At 52.9% G+C, this 18,873-nt stretch overlaps 3 protein-coding genes across 12 annotated transcripts in view; 2 read left to right on the top strand and 1 right to left on the bottom strand.

The window, feature by feature from the left end:
* CHTF8 (chromosome transmission fidelity factor 8) overlaps window positions 1-4,159 on the top strand; it is a 14,246-nt gene extending 10,087 nt beyond the window's left edge. Inside the window, exons 2-4 of the mRNA XM_017539330.2 lie at window positions 693-751; window positions 1,005-1,122; window positions 1,526-4,159. Of these exons, the coding sequence (XP_017394819.1) occupies window positions 729-751; window positions 1,005-1,122; window positions 1,526-1,750 (366 nt within the window). The 5' untranslated portion in view covers window positions 693-728 and the 3' untranslated portion in view covers window positions 1,751-4,159. The remainder of the gene's footprint in view (window positions 1-692; window positions 752-1,004; window positions 1,123-1,525) is intronic.
* DERPC (DERPC proline and glycine rich nuclear protein) overlaps window positions 1-4,159 on the top strand; it is a 14,244-nt gene extending 10,085 nt beyond the window's left edge. The window contains exons 2-4 of one of the 4 annotated variants that reach the window (XM_017539328.1): window positions 693-751; window positions 1,005-1,122; window positions 1,526-4,159. In XM_017539328.1, the coding sequence (XP_017394817.1) occupies window positions 1,747-3,321 (1,575 nt within the window). In that variant the 5' untranslated portion in view covers window positions 693-751; window positions 1,005-1,122; window positions 1,526-1,746 and the 3' untranslated portion in view covers window positions 3,322-4,159. The remainder of the gene's footprint in view (window positions 1-692; window positions 752-1,004; window positions 1,123-1,525) is intronic. The other 3 variants (XM_017539329.2, XM_037742338.1, XM_037742339.1) reach the window with 3 other exon arrangements.
* A 348-nt stretch (window positions 4,160-4,507) lies between these two features.
* The window catches only part of HAS3 (hyaluronan synthase 3), a 21,247-nt gene continuing 6,881 nt past the window's right edge, over window positions 4,508-18,873 (bottom strand). The window contains exons 1-6 of one of the 7 annotated variants that reach the window (XM_037742336.1): window positions 17,659-18,523; window positions 16,702-16,845; window positions 14,134-14,230; window positions 13,377-14,012; window positions 8,594-8,695; window positions 4,508-7,790 (exon numbers count right to left, since the gene is read on the bottom strand). In XM_037742336.1, the coding sequence (XP_037598264.1) occupies window positions 6,867-7,790; window positions 8,594-8,695; window positions 13,377-14,012 (1,662 nt within the window). In that variant the 5' untranslated portion in view covers window positions 14,134-14,230; window positions 16,702-16,845; window positions 17,659-18,523 and the 3' untranslated portion in view covers window positions 4,508-6,866. Of the gene's footprint in view, window positions 7,791-8,593; window positions 8,696-13,376; window positions 14,013-14,133; window positions 14,999-15,061; window positions 15,637-16,701; window positions 16,846-17,096; window positions 17,525-17,658; window positions 18,524-18,873 lie in introns of those variants that run through there. The other 6 variants (XM_017539322.2, XM_017539323.2, XM_037742337.1 and 3 more) reach the window with 6 other exon arrangements.

Below are 18,873 nucleotides of genomic sequence, written 5' to 3'. Positions count from 1 at the left end.
TGGTGAGCCGAGATCGCGCCATTGCACTCCAGCCAGGGTAACAAGAGTGAAACTCCGTCTCAAAAAAAAAAAAAAAAAAAAAATCCTTGAGAAAGGCACCTTAGCATACTGATCAAGAGTATGGTCTTTGCAGTCTGTGTCTTAGGTTTGTAACATCTTTGTCTTAGTAGCTATGTGATCTTGATTACTTTTGCACATACAGTTGACCACTGGTGATCTTAAGCAACCTTATCTCATGTGTACAGTATTGGTAAAAGAATACTTCCATTTATGGCATTGTTAGAGGAACAAGATAAAATGTATCTAAACCACTTAGAAAAGCACACAGTAATAAATATTAGTTGTCAGCTGGGCATGGTGTCTCGGACCTGTAATTCCAGCACCTTGGGAGGCCAAGGTGGGCAAATCACGTGGTCAGGAGTTCAAGACCAGCCTGGCCAACATGGTAAAACCCCATCTCCACTAAAAATACAAAAAATTAGCTGGGCATGGTGGCAGGTACCTGTAATCCCAGTGACTCAGGAGGCTGAGGCAGGAGAATCGATTGAACACAGGAGGTGAAGGTTGCAGTGAGCTGAGATTGCACCACTGCACTCCAGCCCAGGCGACAGTGCAAGACTCTGTCTTAGGGGGAAAAAAAAATTAGTTGTCATTATTATTACCCTAATTCTCTTTTTCTTTTTTTTCTACAGCTTGTTTTCACTTGATATTTTAAAGACAGAAAGCTCATGGTGCAAATTGTTATTTCCAGGTGAGCATATTTTGAGATTTTAAAATTTGGCTTGAAATGATGTGGGCTATAGAGGTGTGAGATGTTTCTGGAAGAATCAGGGTCCTTAGGCACGTCTTGCACAAATCCTTGCATTCTCATCTCTAGTTCAGTGCCCAATTTCCCAAGAATTTATGTCTGACAAAGAGGTCCTTTGGACCTTGAATGGTGGTGTAGGACACTATTCATCCTTCACCCCTCAAAAATATTGTAACCGCCAGCCCTTTGCTTGCAGTGCGAGGGCTGGAGGCCTGGCAGAATGGGTGCTGATGGAGCTACAGGGGGAGATCGAGGCTCGCTACAGCACTGGATTAGCTGGAAACCTCCTGGGAGACCTACATTACACCACTGAGGTGAGGGGGCTTTTCTTTCCCTGCCTAATGCCTCAGGAAAGCAAGCTACACCAAGGTGGTGCTCCCAGGACCCAGAGTGAGGACTGCCTCAGGTTTGTTATTCAGGGTCTAGCTAATCTGCGATGCTCTCTGCTTGTTCTCCCCCTACCTCTACAGTAGCAGGGAAATTTAATTTGGGGAATCTGGAAAGCTCACATTTCTGAAAGTGGAAATACTCTTACGTGGGGCTAGAAAGAGTAAAATGGGCACATGGGTGGGTGGTCCAGTGTGGCTGCTCAACAATGGCAGAGCTAGACCAGGGAGTGGAGGTGCCAGCATAGCCTGCCAAGAGCAGCTTTAGGAGGCACCTGAGTGTTATGGCCTTGCCCCAAACCTCAGGAATCTTATTCTTGTTCTGCCAAAGGGAATCCCTGTGCTGATCGTGGGGCATCATATCCTGTATGGGAAAATCATCCACCTGGAGAAACCTTTTGCAGTCCTTGTCAAACACACTCCTGGGGATCAGGACTGTGATGAGCTTTGCCGCGAGACTGGCACCCGGTATCTGGTGACAGCACTCATCAAAGACAAGATCCTTTTCAAAATCCGTCCCAAGCCCATTATCACCAACGTCCCCAAGAAAGTATGAAAGAACCTCGGATTTTCCCTAGAGAGCGGCCAACTCCTTGGACTCGTGCTCCGCTGCCACCTCGAGGACGGCTCAACGGTTCCCTGGGACCACAGGGAGGTCCTGTTCTGAACGCAGGCCACCCACTGGGTGTGAACTCAGATCCCTTCCTTATGGCGGCCGGTTCTCTTGGTGGAAATCTGGCCCCATTTCCAAGGAACCCATCTCCTTTTCCAGCTTCATCAGGCTCATTGGCTTCAAATCCAGCACCTTTCCCAGCTGGTACTCGTGACCCAAGCATGGCTTCTTTTCCAAGAGGGCTGAATCCCACTGGCACAGGTGCAGTTTCTTTCCCAAGACCTGGTGGCCTCTTGGGGCCAGCTCCGGGCCCAGGCCCTGTGGTAAACCCTAGGACAGGGGGTCTTCCAGGCCCAGGGCCTCTGTCAAACCCCAGGTTAGGGGGTCTCCCAGGATCAGGTCCTATGTCCAACCCAAGAGCAGGTGGTCTCTTGGGAGCAGGTCCTGACCCCAGAAGTGGTGGTCCCATGGGCCCCGGATCTGGACCTAACCTGAGAGCAGGTGTTGTGTTGAGCTCTGGGAATGGTCCTCCCAATCCTAGGCCAGTTGGCCTGGGCCCAGGATCAAACCCCAATCTGAGATCAGGCTTTTTAGGGTCAAACCCTGCCCCCAGGTCAGGTGTCTTTACAGGCCCAGGCCTTGGGCCCAACCTAAGACCAAGTGGCCTGGGCCCAAGCCCTAATCTAGATGCCAGAGCAGGTGGCCTCTTGGGCACAGGATCTGGTCTTAACTTAAGAATGGCTGGACCTCAAGGCCTCGATCTTGCCCCCATTCTTAGAGCAGCAGGTCTTTTAGGAGCAAATTCAGCTTCTTTCTCACAGGCTTCTGGAAACATGGGCCCAAGTCCATCTTCCATGGCAAGAGTACCTGCCCCCATGGGCCCAAACTCAGGTCCTGGCTCTCGGGGAATTGGCCTTACAGGGCCAAACCCATCTCCCATGTCAAGGGCTCCTGTCCCCATAGGCCCTAATTCGGCTCATTTCTCAAGGCCAAGTGGCCCCATGGGGGTAAATGCCAATCCGTTTCCCAGGGGAGTGGGTTCATCTGCCTTCTCTCAATCTTCTGGCCCATTGGCATCAAACCCAGCTACCTTCCAAAGGTCTGCTGGCCTCCAGGGCTCAAATCCAGCAGTTTTCCCAAGAGCCTCTGGGCCACTTGGCCCCAACCCAGCTAACTTCCCAAGGGCTGCTGGCCTGCAGGGTCCAAGTCCAGCTACCTTCCCAAGGTCTGCTGGCCCATTAGGCTCTGGTCAAGTTGCATTCCCCAGGTCAGCTGCCGGGCACCTGGGCTCTTCTCCAGCAGGCCCTATGGGTATCAACCCAGCTCCTTTTGCAAGGCCAACTGGGACCCTGGGTCTCAACCCAGCTTCCTTTCCAAGGATGAATGGCCCTGCAGGCAAGAGTTTGGTCCCATTTCCCAGAGTGGGGAGCCTCCCTGGCACAAACCCAGCTGCTTTCCCCAGACCAGGGGGTCCAATGGCTGCAATATACCCAAATGGAATGTTACCCCCTTAAACACCGTTTTCCTTCCAGGACCACCTTGGTTCCTAGGCACTGTGGTTCTTGGCAGGGGCTGTCTCTTAGGTAAAAGGGTAGTTGTGGAGCTACAGTCTGAAGAACATAGCTGGGGCTCAAGTTCAAATGAGCCATCTTTTTCTTCTGCGTTTTTCTTGACTGAAGGTGAGATGTTATTTGTGGCATGTGAACTGTGGCAGGTGGGAATAATCCTGGCCTTGAGAAAAAGGATCTCCAGCTCCCAGAAGCCTGCTGTGCTTTCGTCCTGCAGCTTTCTGCCCATTGTTTCTTACTAGTTTCTTGAATTGTTCTTGTGGACTTTTCCTCAGGGATACATTGGCCTGCAGGTCCCAGTTCACATGTAGTCCCCTGCTCACCATTGGAGAATCAGCTCACTGCTCTCTAGAAACGTGGTGTTGGTGAACGGATCATGCTTCTGTAGCTCTGACCTGGGCAGCTTGGACCTGGTCATCCTCTACTGCCATACCTTTCTCTGGGGGCTTGAACACAGAACAGGGAGATGGACAACCACTTCAAAGACCCACCGAATGCAGTTTCTGCTTGACTGACTGTGCCTGCACCTCTCTTTTCCTGGGACTCAGAGGTGGCCAGATTTAAGGCTTCTCTACTCATCCAACTCCCTCCTTACTGGTACTCCCAATCAAAGAACCTCAAAAATTTAAACCGATGTGGATGGGAATATGGGAATTGGGGTGGGGTGGGGGAATGAAGGGAATAAATCACTGTGCGTTGTTCAGCCTGATGTGAAAGGATGGTTGGTGGTTTTCCTGCATTGTATCTTTTCTTACTGTTTCTTTAATAAATGGGATGAGAGGGCTGCTGGTGTCACTCTATTTTATTACCTGTTTGATTGATAGGGAAGGAAGTTTACTCTGCTTTTGTTTTAGCATGACTGGGGTCTTACATCTTGTCAGCTAAAACACTTTTGCTCCAAGAGGAAACAAGCTTTGGTGTTTGGCCTTAGCAAGGGCTCATTCATCTGCCAGTTATTTCACCAAAGACCCTCTACACTGAAAGTGAAGCCCCCATGGGTGTACAGATACCAGAATGGACATGTTGCCCAGTCTTGAGTGAGTCCCCCGACAAAACTCTATTTTAAAAGTTCCTCTTTTGAAACTGGAATAAAGAGCTAGCTTTCATTAAGTACAAAGTAGTAGTTCAGAGATAACCAGCATATGTGAGAATCTTTATTTTGACAAGTAAGTGCAGTATAAAAAACTTGACCTGAAAAGTTTAAAAAAAAAAAAAAAAGCAGGTAAAAATAAATATGTTTACAAATTACTTAAAAACAATACAAAAGAGGATTAGAATTCTTAGTGAGGAAAACCCAAGATGCGTCCAATTGTATAAAGGCTCTTCCCTTGCCAGAAACGGGAATAAAGCTGAAGACCCAGTTTGGTTTTGCTGCTGAAAAATACACAAAATAACTTAGAAAAACCAGTCGAGGTCAAATGTTGTTAGCCCACTACCTGTACCTGCCTATTTTTGATTTGAGGAAAGTTGATGATGACCACAGTGCAAGGCAGAGCTGACGGTAGGACAGCCAGGAGAGCCTGTCATCCTACATTAATCTTCAAGTAAATGCTGAAGAAAAACAAGCCCTTAGTGAAGTCTGAACTCTGCACTTGGTTGACCGGATTTCCTCCATTCTAATGCTCAAAATAGTTTACTTCTTGGCCAGCAGAACGATTGCCTGGAGCAGCTGCCTTAGCAAATGCATGCTGCCTTCCAGCTTTCATGGGTTGGGTCCTATGTCAACCACCAGTCTTAGCAGAAACTCAAAGTCTGTGTGATGTGGCAGCTGTTGGCTACACCTGGAAAACGCTTGAGTTCATGGGAGATGAAGGAAAGCACCAGAGTTTGCTCATCTGTGGCTCAGAGCACACTTTGCTTTGCGTCTTTGTAGGAAGCACCTCGGTACACTAGAGGCTTGCCCTCTCTGCTGCTGTCCACGTTAGTGCTGGTTCTGCACGGGCTAGCTGGCCCCTCAGAAACGACATTTGGAGGGCAAGCAACCTCTAAGTCAAAGGCTTAGGATCCCAGGTTTTAAACTCAAAAGCTGAGAACAGCATGGAATTGCAAGTCACTGGAATATGGCTTCCCCTCATTCCCCAAAAGCAGCAGAGGGAAAACAGCCACAGAAGAGAGAAAGCAAGAACCTTAGGATGCAGGAACCAGTTCCATCTCCTAGTTTGGTTTCTGGAAAGAAGCAAGCAATGCAGTGACTGTCACAACTTGGCTGTAAGAATTTCCTGGAGAAGCCACTGAGAATGGATGGTCTTCAAGATAACCATTTTGGATTTGAGAGTTCACTTTGGGAACACTGAAAAGCTTTCCATTGGAGATGATTGTCAAGAACAGTAGCCTGAACGTCACACATGCTAACCTGACTGCCAAGGAATCTGTCCAAGCAGCTACAAGATTGTAGCCAATTTGATCAGAGGCTCCTCATAGTTCCCATATGTTCTGAGAACAGGCCTGCCTCCTGTGTAGATTCTATAAGAGCCTGGGCTCTGCCCCAGTTGCTACCTTGAAAAACTTACCCATGATGACAGTAGAAGAGGTGACTGCTGTTATACCTCAAAAACTGCCTTTGAAGAAGAAAGTGAAGTGAGTGTCTTAGCCTCAGATCAGAGCTGAATTTGAGAGGAATTCAGAGTATACAGGTTAAAATACCAAGACTTCACTTTTTTTTCTGAACATGTTGGGGCTTAATCTTTTTATCTCCCCAGCAGAGATCACAGACAAGCTAAGAGCCCATCTAGACGTCTGAGCAATTTCCAGGTGGAACACCCAAGGCCTCCATATAGCTTATGGCCTCCTTTAGCACCACCACAATCTTTGTTCCTCGTGGCAAGCTTTCCTTTTCAGTGTTCACTTTTAAAAGCAGTTCAGTGCTAACTCCCTGCTGGTTTGGCTCATCCCTGGAATGTTGATGTGGAGTGGAGTATCTCACATAAAGCACCAGTCCTGGACCCTGTTTTCTGATGCCCAAAGATCAGGCTTCTGGGCCTTGTATCTCAGGCGCAATCTTATTGCATTGATGACTACTTAGGGGTGGGGTGGGGGTAACATACACTAACCAGCCCAGCTCGCCGAATAGAAATTCTCCTGCCACCTCTGGTTGTGTTCAGATGGGCTGGGAGAACCTCTTTCCACAGGTTGCCATTACTCAGGTACCTATCACAAGCTGCCACTAAATGGGACTTACTTGGCTTAGCACACTTCTGAGTGCCCTCTGGAGCCCAGGGGGAGGCTACTGCCTATGTGCAGATGCAAGCAGACAGGCAGCCTGGAAACGCAGAAGCTGCTCCTGCCCTGCACCTGGGGATCAGTGCTGCCTCCTCTAAGCAGAGCTTCCAGGCCACACTACGTCACCATTCTTTGCATTTTAGATTTGTCCTTTGGACCATTAAGAGACGAAAACACAGCACTCCCTCCTCCCTCCCACCCCATCTTTTCTTCTTCTGTTCCCCTTCCCTCCCTTACCCATTGCACTTTACCCGCTCTGCTTGGGGGTCATGTCACACCTCAGCAAAAGCCAAGCCATATTGCTCTGGCTTCTTCCCACACCGCCGGGCAATGATGGCCAGATACAGCATGAGGAGGGCCACCCAGTAGCAGCCATACAGGATGGCTCCAGAGACAAGAAAGGCTAGCTCCGTCTCACTGAACAGGTCCTGGCAATAAGCTGTATAGGCCAGCCCTCCCAGGAGAACTGCCACCCAGATGGACACAGGGATGAGGCCAATGAAGTTCACCACAATGGTTTTTCGGCCAGAAGTGCCCCAGCCAGACTTGTTGATGGTAGCAATGGCAAAGATCTTGGCTGGCAGGAGGCTGGACATATAGAGGAGGGAGTAGAGGGACATAAAGATCATCTCTGCATTGCCCCGAAGGAAGCAGGCGTAGGTGGCCTTGATGATGCCTACCAGCTGCACTGTCAGCAGGAAGAGGAGAATGTTCCAGATGCGGCCACGGTAGAAAAGCTGTATGACAGTGGCAATGAGGAAGAAGGGGAAGAAACCCGTGACCACTGACTCGTAGGTCATCCAGAGGTGATGCTTATGGAACCAGAGAGAGTTGTAGAGCCACTCCCGAAAGTAAGACTTGCTCCAGCGGGTTTGCTGGTTGAGCCACCGGAGGTACTTAGTGGGGGTCTCTGTGAGGCATTTGGAGCGTGCGGTATACTTAGTTCGGTAGCCAAGGCTCAGGACTCGGTTGGTGAGGTGCCGGTCATCCCCGAAGCTGCACTTGCTGCCTAGGAACTTCTGATGGTACCAGTCCTCCAGGAACTGCTGGAGGAGACTGTTGCGGTACATGCCCAAGGGCCCACTAATACACTGCACGCAACCAAAGTAGGACTGGCAGGCCCGCTCTACGTTGAAGGCCATCCAGTACCGCACGCTGCTCAGGAAGGAAATCCACGAGTCGTACTTGTTCAGGATCTGCAAGGGAATAGAGATGCTGGGCCTCCCCGCCTAATGACCTACACCTGGAGGACACAGACACCAGAGACCACGAGGCCTCCTTACCATGGCTTCTGTGGCCCATTGCTCAGATTCCTGGCCATTGGTTCCTTCAGAGCTGGGAAACCTGAGGCTCAGAGGAGCCAACCACACGCAGTCACTGTCCCCAGCACCAGCTCTACCTTCCTATTGTGTCATCCCATCTGCAGAGATTTTCCCTGCTAAGTGGCTCTAGCAGTCAAAACCACCTTCAATCTCAGGAGGCAGCCTGTGGTGGTGGCAGAGAAGGGGGATTGGGAAGAAGCCAATATAACACCTCCCACCTGTCCTAAGCCTGCTATGGTTGGAAAGTTCTAGGGAGACCTGGGATGCTACTTGAGTATCTCTGGCAGATTGGGCCCCTTATTTTTACCGTATTGCCCTGAGGTCTTCAGCTCGTTCCCTAAGAACAAGGGCTCCTCAAAGATCTGGCTTTGGAGCTACTTGCTACACCACCGGCCAAAAAGGAAGTGCCCTCTAGGATCTAAGGCCTCAAAGTACTGTGCCCCTCCTACAGTATAGACTCTTCTCCATACCTGTTAAGTGACTTCCCTTCATGTAGAAGAAGAGCAGGAAAGGGGTTGGCAGCGAGGGAGGCACGCTCTTTGGTGTCAGTGAAAATTGCCAGTGAGGAAACTCCCCTCAAGTACTAGGAAGTCAAGACACCCATTTCCCAGGCATATCCAATTGGATTAGGAAGAAATACAGACCCCTCCCCCCAGATATCCCTGGTGACATCTTACTTGGACATCTCCCCCGACTCCCCCTACTTGGGGATCCTCCTCCAGGACTCGAAGCATCTCGATGGTGCAGGCTGGATCCAGCACGGTGTCAGAGTCGCACACCTGCAGAGGGAGTGTGCCGTCAGCCCGTTCTGACGTCAGGCCTGCGCATCCCGCCCCCATCCCTGCTCACTGCCTGAGACATAACCCCCTCTCACATGACTCATTTCCAGCCACTAGCTAAGAGATCTGTGCTACCAGAAGGTGCCAAAGGAAAAACGAAGGTAGGAAAAGAAGCATTCAGCTATCAGGCTTGACAGCTACTAGGCTGAGAGGGAGAAACCCTGAAGATGGTTAGGTGTCAGGCCTGGAAAGGGAAACATGCTTAGCACCATACCCGTTTTTAGCTCCTATGGAGCCAGGTGCCACAGAATTGGCCTCAAAATATTTCTCTGGGGTCCTTGAGGAGGAGGGGAACATGTCACTGAACTCAGATGACAGGCACAGTAGGGTAAGCCAGGGCTAACAGACTACGTACAGCCTGAGCTAACCCCACAGGGTTAACCACAGGGTCCCCGAGTCGGCCTGTGGTCCTTTGGACAACCTGCAGCCCAGCAATGTTTACCAGTCTACCTACTCACAGGCACCTCCATGACACCAGTAACAAGGCTGCCAGTCTCTGCACCCTCAACAGACTCCCTTGGCCGAACCTCTCAGAACTGGGCACAGTATGGTCGAGGGCTCCCCCTGGAAGCTGCTTTGAATAGGCACGGACGCTACAGCAGCTGCCTCCCGGCAAACCACAAGGCCAACTGGGCCCAGCTCTTGGGAGGCTTATGGCCTGATTCTAACAGGTGGTCCCATTATGAGTTGAACCTGGGCTATCAATGCTTGCCCTAATGGCTGACTCCTTAATTGTTTTCTTTTTTTTTTTTTTTTTTTTTTGAGACAGAGTTTCACTCTTGTTACCCAGGCTGGAGTGCAATGGCACGATCTCGGCTCACCGCAACCTCCGCCTCCTGGGTTCAGGCAATTCTCCTGCCTCAGCCTCCTGAGTAGCTGGGATTACAGGCACGTGCCACCATGCCCAGCTAATTTTTTGTATTTTTTTTAGTAGAGACGGGGTTTCACCATGTTGACCAGGATGGTCTCGATCTCTTGACCTCGTGATCCACCCGCCTCAGCCTCCCAAAGTGCTGGGATTACAGGCTTGAGCCACCGCGCCCGGCCAGTCTCCTTAATTGTTTTCTAAAAAAATTACCCAAGTGGTATGAAGAATCCAGTAAGCACTGGGCAGGAGAACTGACTTACAGACCTGATTCGCTCTGTGGTCACTGTTAGGAGAGCAACAAACAGATCCACAGATAGACGAAAACCCTGTTCTACAGATAAATGAAAACCCTGTTCTGCAGAAGCCTAAAATCCTTGTATTAAAATTGCTGAATAAGATCCTGGCTGGAAGGAGGCTGCCTCTGACACAACCCCACCCAGCTTTCTCTATGTTGGAAGACAGGGTGGCCACAGACAAGCAGTAGAAGGCTAAAGGGGAATCCAGGCTGGGTCGCTCACATGTGTTTCTTCCCACCTCCCTACCAGACACATCCTTACATCCTGGTCCATGCCTGGGAAGGGCCCGGGAAGCCTCAGGCCCGACTACAGAGTCTCCTCCACTTACAGGCCAAGATTCCCAGCACTGCTGCTGCTGCTAATCTCACTGCTCCTCCCTCCTCTCCCCTAGCCCATTCATTATATGCTGCTTCGCTTCTTTCAGTCCAGGGAGGGACTGAAAAGGTTAGGGGAGAAAGAGGTCTGTGCTGCCTGGGTTTCCCCACTGGCTGGGGCAGAGTTTTGCCTCGAAGAGAGAGATACCCACCGCAGCAGGCGGTGGGAAGACAGGCTGAAATCCAGCAGGTGCTTATGGCCCTGGCCCAGGGCTGCCTTACGCAGTGATCCCAGGGCTGTAAAGAGAGAGCTCAGGTGTGTGAGCCTGTTTGCTGATCCACCAGAACCCAGACCGCCAGGAAAGGGAAATGGTGGGGTCGGGGGTGAGATTTTGTGTTTGCAGGGAATTGGTGACAAAGTCACTGTGGCTTGAGCTTGTGCCAGGGCTCAGGGGCTCTTCCCTAAGCATTTGGGTCCCCAGGAAAGTTCCACAAGGTCCCATGACCCTAAGTGAACTACAGTCAAATAGCCCGCTAGGCTCTCCTCACTCCCTCCAAGGCTGAGGAGGTCCTGGGCTTAGGAAGCCAGAAAAAGATAAACATCAACGCTTATGCAGAGACAGCTATCAAAAGCCAGACACGCAATCTCAGTGAGCTAATTTTAAGTGGGTACACTAGAGACAAATAGTATTAGAGGACTCGAAATGCTATCAGCAGACTGAATTGGTACACAGGTGGGCTGGCAGGACAGCCACTGCGCCTTCAAGCACTGACCAAGTGATGGGCAGCACCCTGCTCTGGCAGGCATGGAGAAGGACAGTCAAATAACGGAGTCGGGAATAGAGGCAGCGTGGATGCTGTCAAGAATCGTGGCCTAGGCTGGGCGTGGCGGCTCACACCTGTAATCTCAGCACTTTGGGAGGCCAAGGCGGGCGAATCACCTGAGGTCAGGAGTTCTAGAGCAGCCTGACGAATGTAGTAAAACCCCATCTCTACTAAAAATACAAAAATTAGCCAAGTGTCGTAACGCACACATGTGATCCTAGCTACTCTACTCGGGAGGCTGAGGCAGGAGAATCACTTAAACTTGGAAGGCAGAGGTTGCAGTGAGCCAAGATGGTGCCACTGCACTACAGCCTGGGCAACAGTGAGACTCCATCTCCAAAAACAAAACAAAAAGAATCCTGGCCTACAGGGTCCTAGGTTTTGGTTTCTACTTTGTACCAAAATGTGTGGACTTTCTTCTTCTCAACTCTTGAGATTTTTTTTTTGAAGACGGAAACCATGTCAACCTAATACAATTTCCAAGCTTATGTCAGTGACTGCTTTGACCAAAGCTGGGCAGGGTTTATTCAGGGTCCTGGCCCTGCCAATGCTGCTACAAAATGAAGCTGGTCATTCGTACCTGTGTCTCTCACCTCCCAGCCACAACTTTGACACTAGGAAGAATGGGACTTTTTGGCCATTACTAGAATATTTTGAGTATTTCTGAGGATGGTTTCCTTTGCTCTTTACCACGCTTCCTTATGAAGAGATTCAGCCCCATGTTGCCAGTGCTGAGGCAGTGCTGCACCACAGTAAAAGACTTGAGATAGACTTGAGACAGACGGCCTGGGTGCAAATCCTGGCTCTGCACCCTACTAGCAGTGGGACATTAGGCAAGTCACTTAGCTTTTCTGTGTTTTGCTTTCACCTTCTGTGAGTGGAGATAATGGTACTCCCTGGGAGTGTTATGAGGATTAAAAGAACTAAAGGTGGGCGCGGTGGCTCACGCCTATAATCCCAGCACTTTGGGAGGCTGAGGTGGGTGGATCGTCTCGGGTCGCAAGTTCAAGAAAAGCCTGGGCAACATAGTGAAACCCTGTCTCTACTAAAAATACAAAAAATTAGCTGGGCCTGGTTTAAGGTGCCTGTAATCTCAGCTACTAGGGAGGTTGAGGCAGGAGAATTGCTTGAACCCAGGAGGAGGAGGTTGCAGTGAGCTGAGATCACACCACTGCACTCCAGCCTGGGGGAACAAGAACGAAACTCCGTCTCAAAAAAAAAAAAAAGAGAAGTAACATGGAGCTGGGTGTAGTGGCATTTGCCTGCAGTTGCGGCTACTAGGGAGGATGAGGTGAGAGGATTGCCCAAGGCTGGGAGAGTTCAAGGCTATAGTGCATATTGATCATGCCTTTAAACAGCCATTGTACTCCAGCCTGGGCAACATAGGGAGACCCTCTCTCTTTTAAAGTAAATAAGTCCAAGGCCGGGCGCGGTGGCTCAAGCCTGTAATCCCAGCACTTTGGGAGGCCGAGGCGGGTGGATCACGAGGTCAAGAGATCGAGACCATCCTGGTCAACATGGTGAAACCCCGTCTCTACTAAAAATACAAAAAATCAGCTGGGCATGGTGGTGCATGCCTGTAATCCCAGCTACTCAGGAGGCTGAGGCAGGAGAATTGCCTGAACCCAGGAGGCAGAGGTTGCGGTGAGCCGAGATCGCGCCATTGCACTCCAGCCTGGGTAACATGAGTGAAACTCCGTCTCAAAAAAAATAAAAATAAAAATAAAAAAATAAAGTAAATAAGTCTGGATGTGGTGGCTCACACCTGTAATCCCAGCACTTTGGGAGGCTGAGGTGAGCAGATCACAATGTCAGGAATTTGAGACCAGCCTGGCCAATATGGTGAAACTCCATCTCTACTGAAGATACAAAAAACTTAGCTGCATGTGGCAGTGTATGCCTGTAATCCCAGCTACTCAGGAGGCTCAGGCAGGAGAACAGCTTGAACCCAGAAGGCAGAGGTTGCAGTGAGCTGAGATTGCACCACTGCACTCCAGCCTGGGCAACAGAGTGAGACTGTCTCAAAAATAAATAAATACCTACCACTGTGCTGTACACCCACTTGCTATTATTATTACTGGGACAGCAGTTAGAGATCTGCCCCAAATCACAGAGCTGCATAACGGCGAACAGGGATTCCACCCAGGTCTTTTGGACCCCAGACCGCTGTTCAGAATCATTATGCTTTGTTGCCTTAAGTGTAGAGGTGTGTGCACAACCCAAGGGACCTGGACCAGACCTCAGAGTCCTGGAGGAGAGTTTGCCTGGCTGGCCAGCCGCATCCCCATGTATACAGGCTCCTAGGGAAGCGCCCTTACCTGGATGTAGTCCACCGAATCGCCGAGGGCCTTGAATGCCGTGTACATGACCTCACGCTTGCCTCCCCACTTCTGCATGATGCACGAGAAGGTGCTGGCCCGTACCACGTCCCGCACGCGGTCCATGCCCTCCCGCAGGCTGGCCTCCGTCTCACCCTCGCCCGCCTCATGGTAGTTGCTGCGCCACACAAAGAAGCCGGCCTGCTCAGTGCCACCCAGCACCTCATGGAAGATGTCCAGCATGTAGGCGTCCTCCTGGCGGTTGCCGTCCACCACCATGACCACCTTGAGGTCAGGGAAGGAGATGCGCTGGGCTGAGCGCAGGCACTTGCGCAGGTAGTCAGGGTCCTCCTGGTATGCGGCAATGCACAGTGCCACCGAGCCCCGCCGCGGGGAGGGCAGCTTCAGGGCCTGGCCAGCCCGCCGCATGCGCCGGTGCTCCAGGAAGGCGAACAGGCTCTGAATGAGCAGGTGCAGGCCCAGGATGGCACCGTACAGGCCGAAGGACAGGTAGTGCTTTTCCGTGTGGATGAACTGGTAGCCTGTCACATAGGCTGCCAGGATGCCACCTAGCACTGCCAGGGCAAACAGGCTAGTGCCCACCACACGCAGGGCTATCGTCAGCTGCACCGGCATCTGGCGGGAGAAGGCAGGAGATGGAGGGTCAGGAAGGAGGCAGCATTTCCAGTCCATGGGAGCATTGGCATTCTCTACTACTAGTGGGAATGACCTACTGATCAAAAACGTTACCGCTTACTAAGCATAACTAAGACTTGGTAGACTCAGGATCCGGACTACTGGAGTTCAGATCCCAGCTCTGCCACTTGCTGTCTGTGCCTCCTTAGTCACGCCAACTATAAAATGTGGGTTGCAGGACTAACCTCACAGCATCTTTGAGGGTTAAATGGGTGACACATACAAAGCCCTTAGAGTAGCACTGATTATTGTCTGATAAGCCAGGGCTCAAAGGGTTACGTGATACCTGGCTGGTGGGTGGCAGAAGTGGGCTCTACCTGGCCCAAAGTGCTGAAGAGGTAAGCTTCAGGGGGTTAAGCCTGAGGCACTCTGGGCACCTGAGGGCCAGCAAGGCAGCCAGTGGCCTAAGAGCTTCTCCGGCCCTGCACCCACTCCTGGAGAGGATATTCACCGGTAAAGCGCGGCCACCAATAAGACTCAGGAAGAAAGTGCAGGAGGAAAAGAAAGAGCAAACAAAGGGGCATGGGGTTGGGGGGTGGGGGAAGCAGGAGCCTCCCTTTCTCAAGACAGTATTAGTCAGAGAGAGAAACTTTCCCTGTGTCCTCTGCTTTCTCACCTTCTACTTGCGAGGCAGGAAAGAAAGGGAAAGCAGTGGGAGAGGCAGAGCAGGAAATGTGAGCTGGGGAGTGGACAGCCTCCTGGAGCCCAGCGTTAAAGAGCGCACAGGGAGCAGCAGCCACCACTGCAGCAGCCTCCACGGTGGCTGCCTGGGCGCCCCATCCGCTTGGTCCTAGTGCCCGTGCAGCATGCATCTCTGTACTTGTCCCTTTGCCCAGCCACTCCTGGAAACAATGCCCAGCTTCCATCTTCAACTAAGTCAGGGCCCCTAACATCTGCCCTGTTGCAAACAGCTTTATTTTATAAGAGCCCAGGACGTGGCACGAGAGAATTGGGTTTAAGACAGTGCTTGTGCTTCCTGGCTGTCTGACCTTGCCCCAGTTCTCTGAGACTTGGTCTCCCCATAGCACAATGGTAGTTCTACTGGTTTCTTCCTTCATGTCTCAGGTAAGCCATTTCCCAAAAAATGGAAACACGACCCTGATGAGCTACCCTAGTGATGAGGCTGACTGTGGTTTCCTCCAGAGCAGGTGGGGAGAGGGATGTGAGGGAGGGGAAAGAAGAGGTGACAAGGATAGCTGCCCACCCTCCCATTCTGACCCACCCCATCCCCTCTCTGCCACCTGCCTGATCTAGAGAACCCCATGTTCACTCAGTTCTAGAGACATGATGCCTCACTTCGAAGCTTGCTCCAACTCTAGGTCTGGAGCCCCCAAAACACACACTTTCCTGTCGGGACGCCTCTCACATAGGAAGGACGAGGAACACATAGTCACTGCCTAAGTCTACCTGAGACTCGGGCACCAGCAGCCTTCCAGCAGCTTTGGCCAGGAAAGAGCTGTTGGCAGCCTTGCCTCTCCGGGAAGCGCGGCATCTGGGCGCTTGCCCCACAGTCCTGAGGGCCCGCCCGGTGCTTCCCTTGCAGGACTCTCAGCCCTCCCTGTTCGCACCCTTCTGTTCGCGTCTGTGGCCTAGGAGTCCCCAGGCCTGCATCCGCAGCCCAGGAGCGCCCCTATTCCCCTCCAGAGCTTACATGCTGAAGGGGTGCGGCGGCCCCCTGCCTGCCTGCGCTCTGGGCAGGGGAAGAGGGCGCCAAGGCCAGCCTGGCAACCTGGGCGCTGGCGCCCCGCCTCGGTGCAGTGCCGAAGGCGGCGCCCACCAGGTCAAAGCAGCCGCGAACGAACTCGACACGCTTCTCGTCCCCACTCGAGCCTGGCCTCTTGGCAAAGGCGGCACCGGCCACACCCACGTGCCCGTTTCCCAAGACCCAACCAGGAAGGAACCGAAAACCCAAGGAATCCCAGTCGGACCAGGCCCTACTCTTCTTCCAGAACACCAGCTACCTTGGCAAAGTGTGCCTGTAGACAAAGGCGCATATCCGATGTCGCCGGCCCTCTCCTTCCCTAGGTGGGACCCCTCCCCCGCAGGAATCAGAGGCATTACCCCGGTTACTCCCCCCACCCCCAAATAGAGGCCCCCAAAATGTCCCGCAGCCGGATACCCCACGTGCAGTCAGGCACTGGTGCAGGCTGTGGTTAAGGTCCTCCTGTCTAGACCGAGGGCGGGGGGCTGTGTCACCCCAAGCCGGCAAAGGCCCGGGGTGATCCTACAGCCTGGACCGCCTTCTCCTCATGCCCTTAGCTCCTCCACGGGAGCCCAGCCCAGGCAAACTAACACGCACTCGGCTTTCAAGGGCACAAGGTTGGGGGCGCTCTCAAGTCCAGCTCCTGGGACGACGCAAGGAGAACCCCCAGCCAAGGACGCACGCTTCTGCATCCAGCCTCCGAAACTTTGAGGGGCTGCTGGTGTGCAGCGTCTCTCCCGCTGACAGGTGCGCCCCTCAGCACGGCCACGCGCAGCGGCAGGGAAACTTGTGCGCCCAGCGGGGCTCCTCCTCTTGTGCCCAGCCACCCTCCCGGTCCCTCTGAGCCGGCCAGGGAAGGGGAGCCCAGTCCCCTGGACACGTGCTGCCGCGGCCCAGCCGACCCGCAGGAACCTGGGCGCCTGGTACCTTGGTGCCCGGACAGGTGCGAACCCCCGGGAGGTCGTGGAAGGTGCGGGGGAGGGTTACCCCAACCAGCCAGGAGCCCCGCACCGGCGTCCGCCTCCTAATTCATTCACAAAACAGGAGCCGCCGGGGAGGAAGGAGGCGAGGCTGAAGGAGAGGATGCAGGAAGAAAGGGAGGAGGGGTCAGTGGGGAGGGGGCTGCGGGAACGGCCGCCGGGAATCCAGGGGCTGCCGCCGCCCCCAGCCCGCCTCCCTGCGCCGGACGCCGCGCCCGCAGGGCTGGGAGCTGGTGGGGTGCGGGGGCTCAGCGAGAGGCACCCTTGGAGTCCGGCGCGCCCCGGCCCCGGCGCAGCCCCGCGCGGCCCGCCCCTCCTGGGTGCTGGCCCGCCCGTGCTCACCGTGCCGCCGGCGGCCGCGCTCCGGAGCTCAGCAGGCCCGTGGCGGCTCCATGCCCCTCCTCCCGCTCCGCTCCGCGCCGCCGCGCGCTCCGACTGCTGCCAGCCCCGCAGAGCCGCCCTTAAGTACCCCGCGCGTGCCCGCTGGGAGAGGCGCCTCCCCCGGCCCTGGGGCCGGGAAAGTTGACCAGAGTGGGAGGGCTCCCAAGGGCACACCCCGGACCTCGCGCGGTCCCAGGGAGCGCTACTGGCAGGCGTTCGGCGAGGACGCCCGGTCCCGCGTGGACGCGGCTCCTGCGGCTCGCAAGACTCGCAGCCCCGGCGCCCTCGCGGAAGCTGGGTTCCTCGAGTGGGGCCGAAGGCCGCGCGGCTCCACAATCGCCCCGGGGCCAACTGTCCAGGCGAGGCGGTCATTGGGCTCAACCTAGAACCTGAAGCGTCATTAACTTTCCAGATACCACGCAGGGACTTCCAAAATTGTTACTCTCCCTCCCCGCCCCCACGCCCTGCTTTCTAACCGCAAAACCTACTCACCCTGCAAGGAAGGCGAGCTGAGAGCACTTACCCCGACTTCTGCACGCGAAGGGACAGTTCACTGTCAAGGGGGCTCCCTAAAATCAAGGCAGCAGAACCTTCCTGCTGGCAAGAAAGACGCGCGGAAGAGAAGAATTATCAAATATAAAAAGGCTGGTCAAAGAAGATGTTAACAATTGTGACAGCTTAGCTTTGAATTCCGCAGTGGGGCGCTGATGACTTTAAGGCGGTTTGCAAAAGCTGCAAATGGTTTTTCAGGAACCTTGGAGGTTCCGGTGACTTAAAGCCAAAACAATTCCACCTCTTCTTTTTCACACCTTTATTTCCGACATCCAGGACCTCCTAAATTCCCAACTGACCTTATCGCCAGTAGTTTCCAGGTCCCTAAAAGAGAGTGTGCTACACTTGGAAAAGGAGAGACTGAGTTGAAGTGCAGTGGGATGGGGTGAGATAGAGGAGGGGAGGGGAGTTGTTAACAGAGACAAGTTTAGAACCAGCTGAAGGCGCTGAGTTTTTACATCTCAGAAAAACTTGAAATTATAATTAATGACTAGTTTTAAAAAAATGAGTTTACCTGTCTACCAAATACACCTGATATAATTTCTATCACTTCTTCCCAAGCTGCAACAAATTTACAGGCACCTGAGTTGTACTCTATAAACCGCTCCTCTCAGAAGTTTTAGGGGGCTCAGGGACTTGCCTGCCTATAGTCACTCAGTCTGGGCCATAGAGCTCACACCTCAGTCTGGGCCATAGAGCTCACACCTCAGTCCCCAAAGAAAAGTAAAGATCCTGGACACACCTACTCCACACAGTCCCTTCTTGCATTATAGGCCAGGCACAGTGGCTAACACCTGTAGTCCCAGCACTTTGGGAGGCTGAAAATGGAGGATTACTTGAGGCCAGGAGTTAGAAACTAGCATGGGCAACAAAGTGAGACCCCCCCCTCCCAATCTCTATAAAAATTTAAAAATTAACCAGGGTCAGGCACGGTGGCTCATGCCTGTAATCCCAACACTGGGAGGCCAAGGCGGGCGGATCACCTGAGGTCGGGAGTTCAAGACCAGCCTGACCAACATGGTGAAACCCCGTCTATGAAAAAAAAAATACAAAAATTAGCTGTGGTGCATGCCTGTAGTCCCACTTAGGAGGCTGAGGCAGGAGAATCACTTGAACCCGGGAGGCAGAGGTTGCAGTGAGCCAAGATTGTGCCACAGCACTCCAGCCTGGGTGACAGAGCAAGATT

This window comes from Cebus imitator, unplaced genomic scaffold, assembly GCF_001604975.1.
Source record: "Cebus imitator isolate Cc_AM_T3 unplaced genomic scaffold, Cebus_imitator-1.0 Scaffold118, whole genome shotgun sequence".
Classification (NCBI taxonomy): Eukaryota; Metazoa; Chordata; class Mammalia; order Primates; family Cebidae; genus Cebus; species Cebus imitator.
The sequence above is the reverse complement of the archived record's forward strand: the minus strand, read 5'-3'. Positions and strand labels throughout refer to the sequence as shown.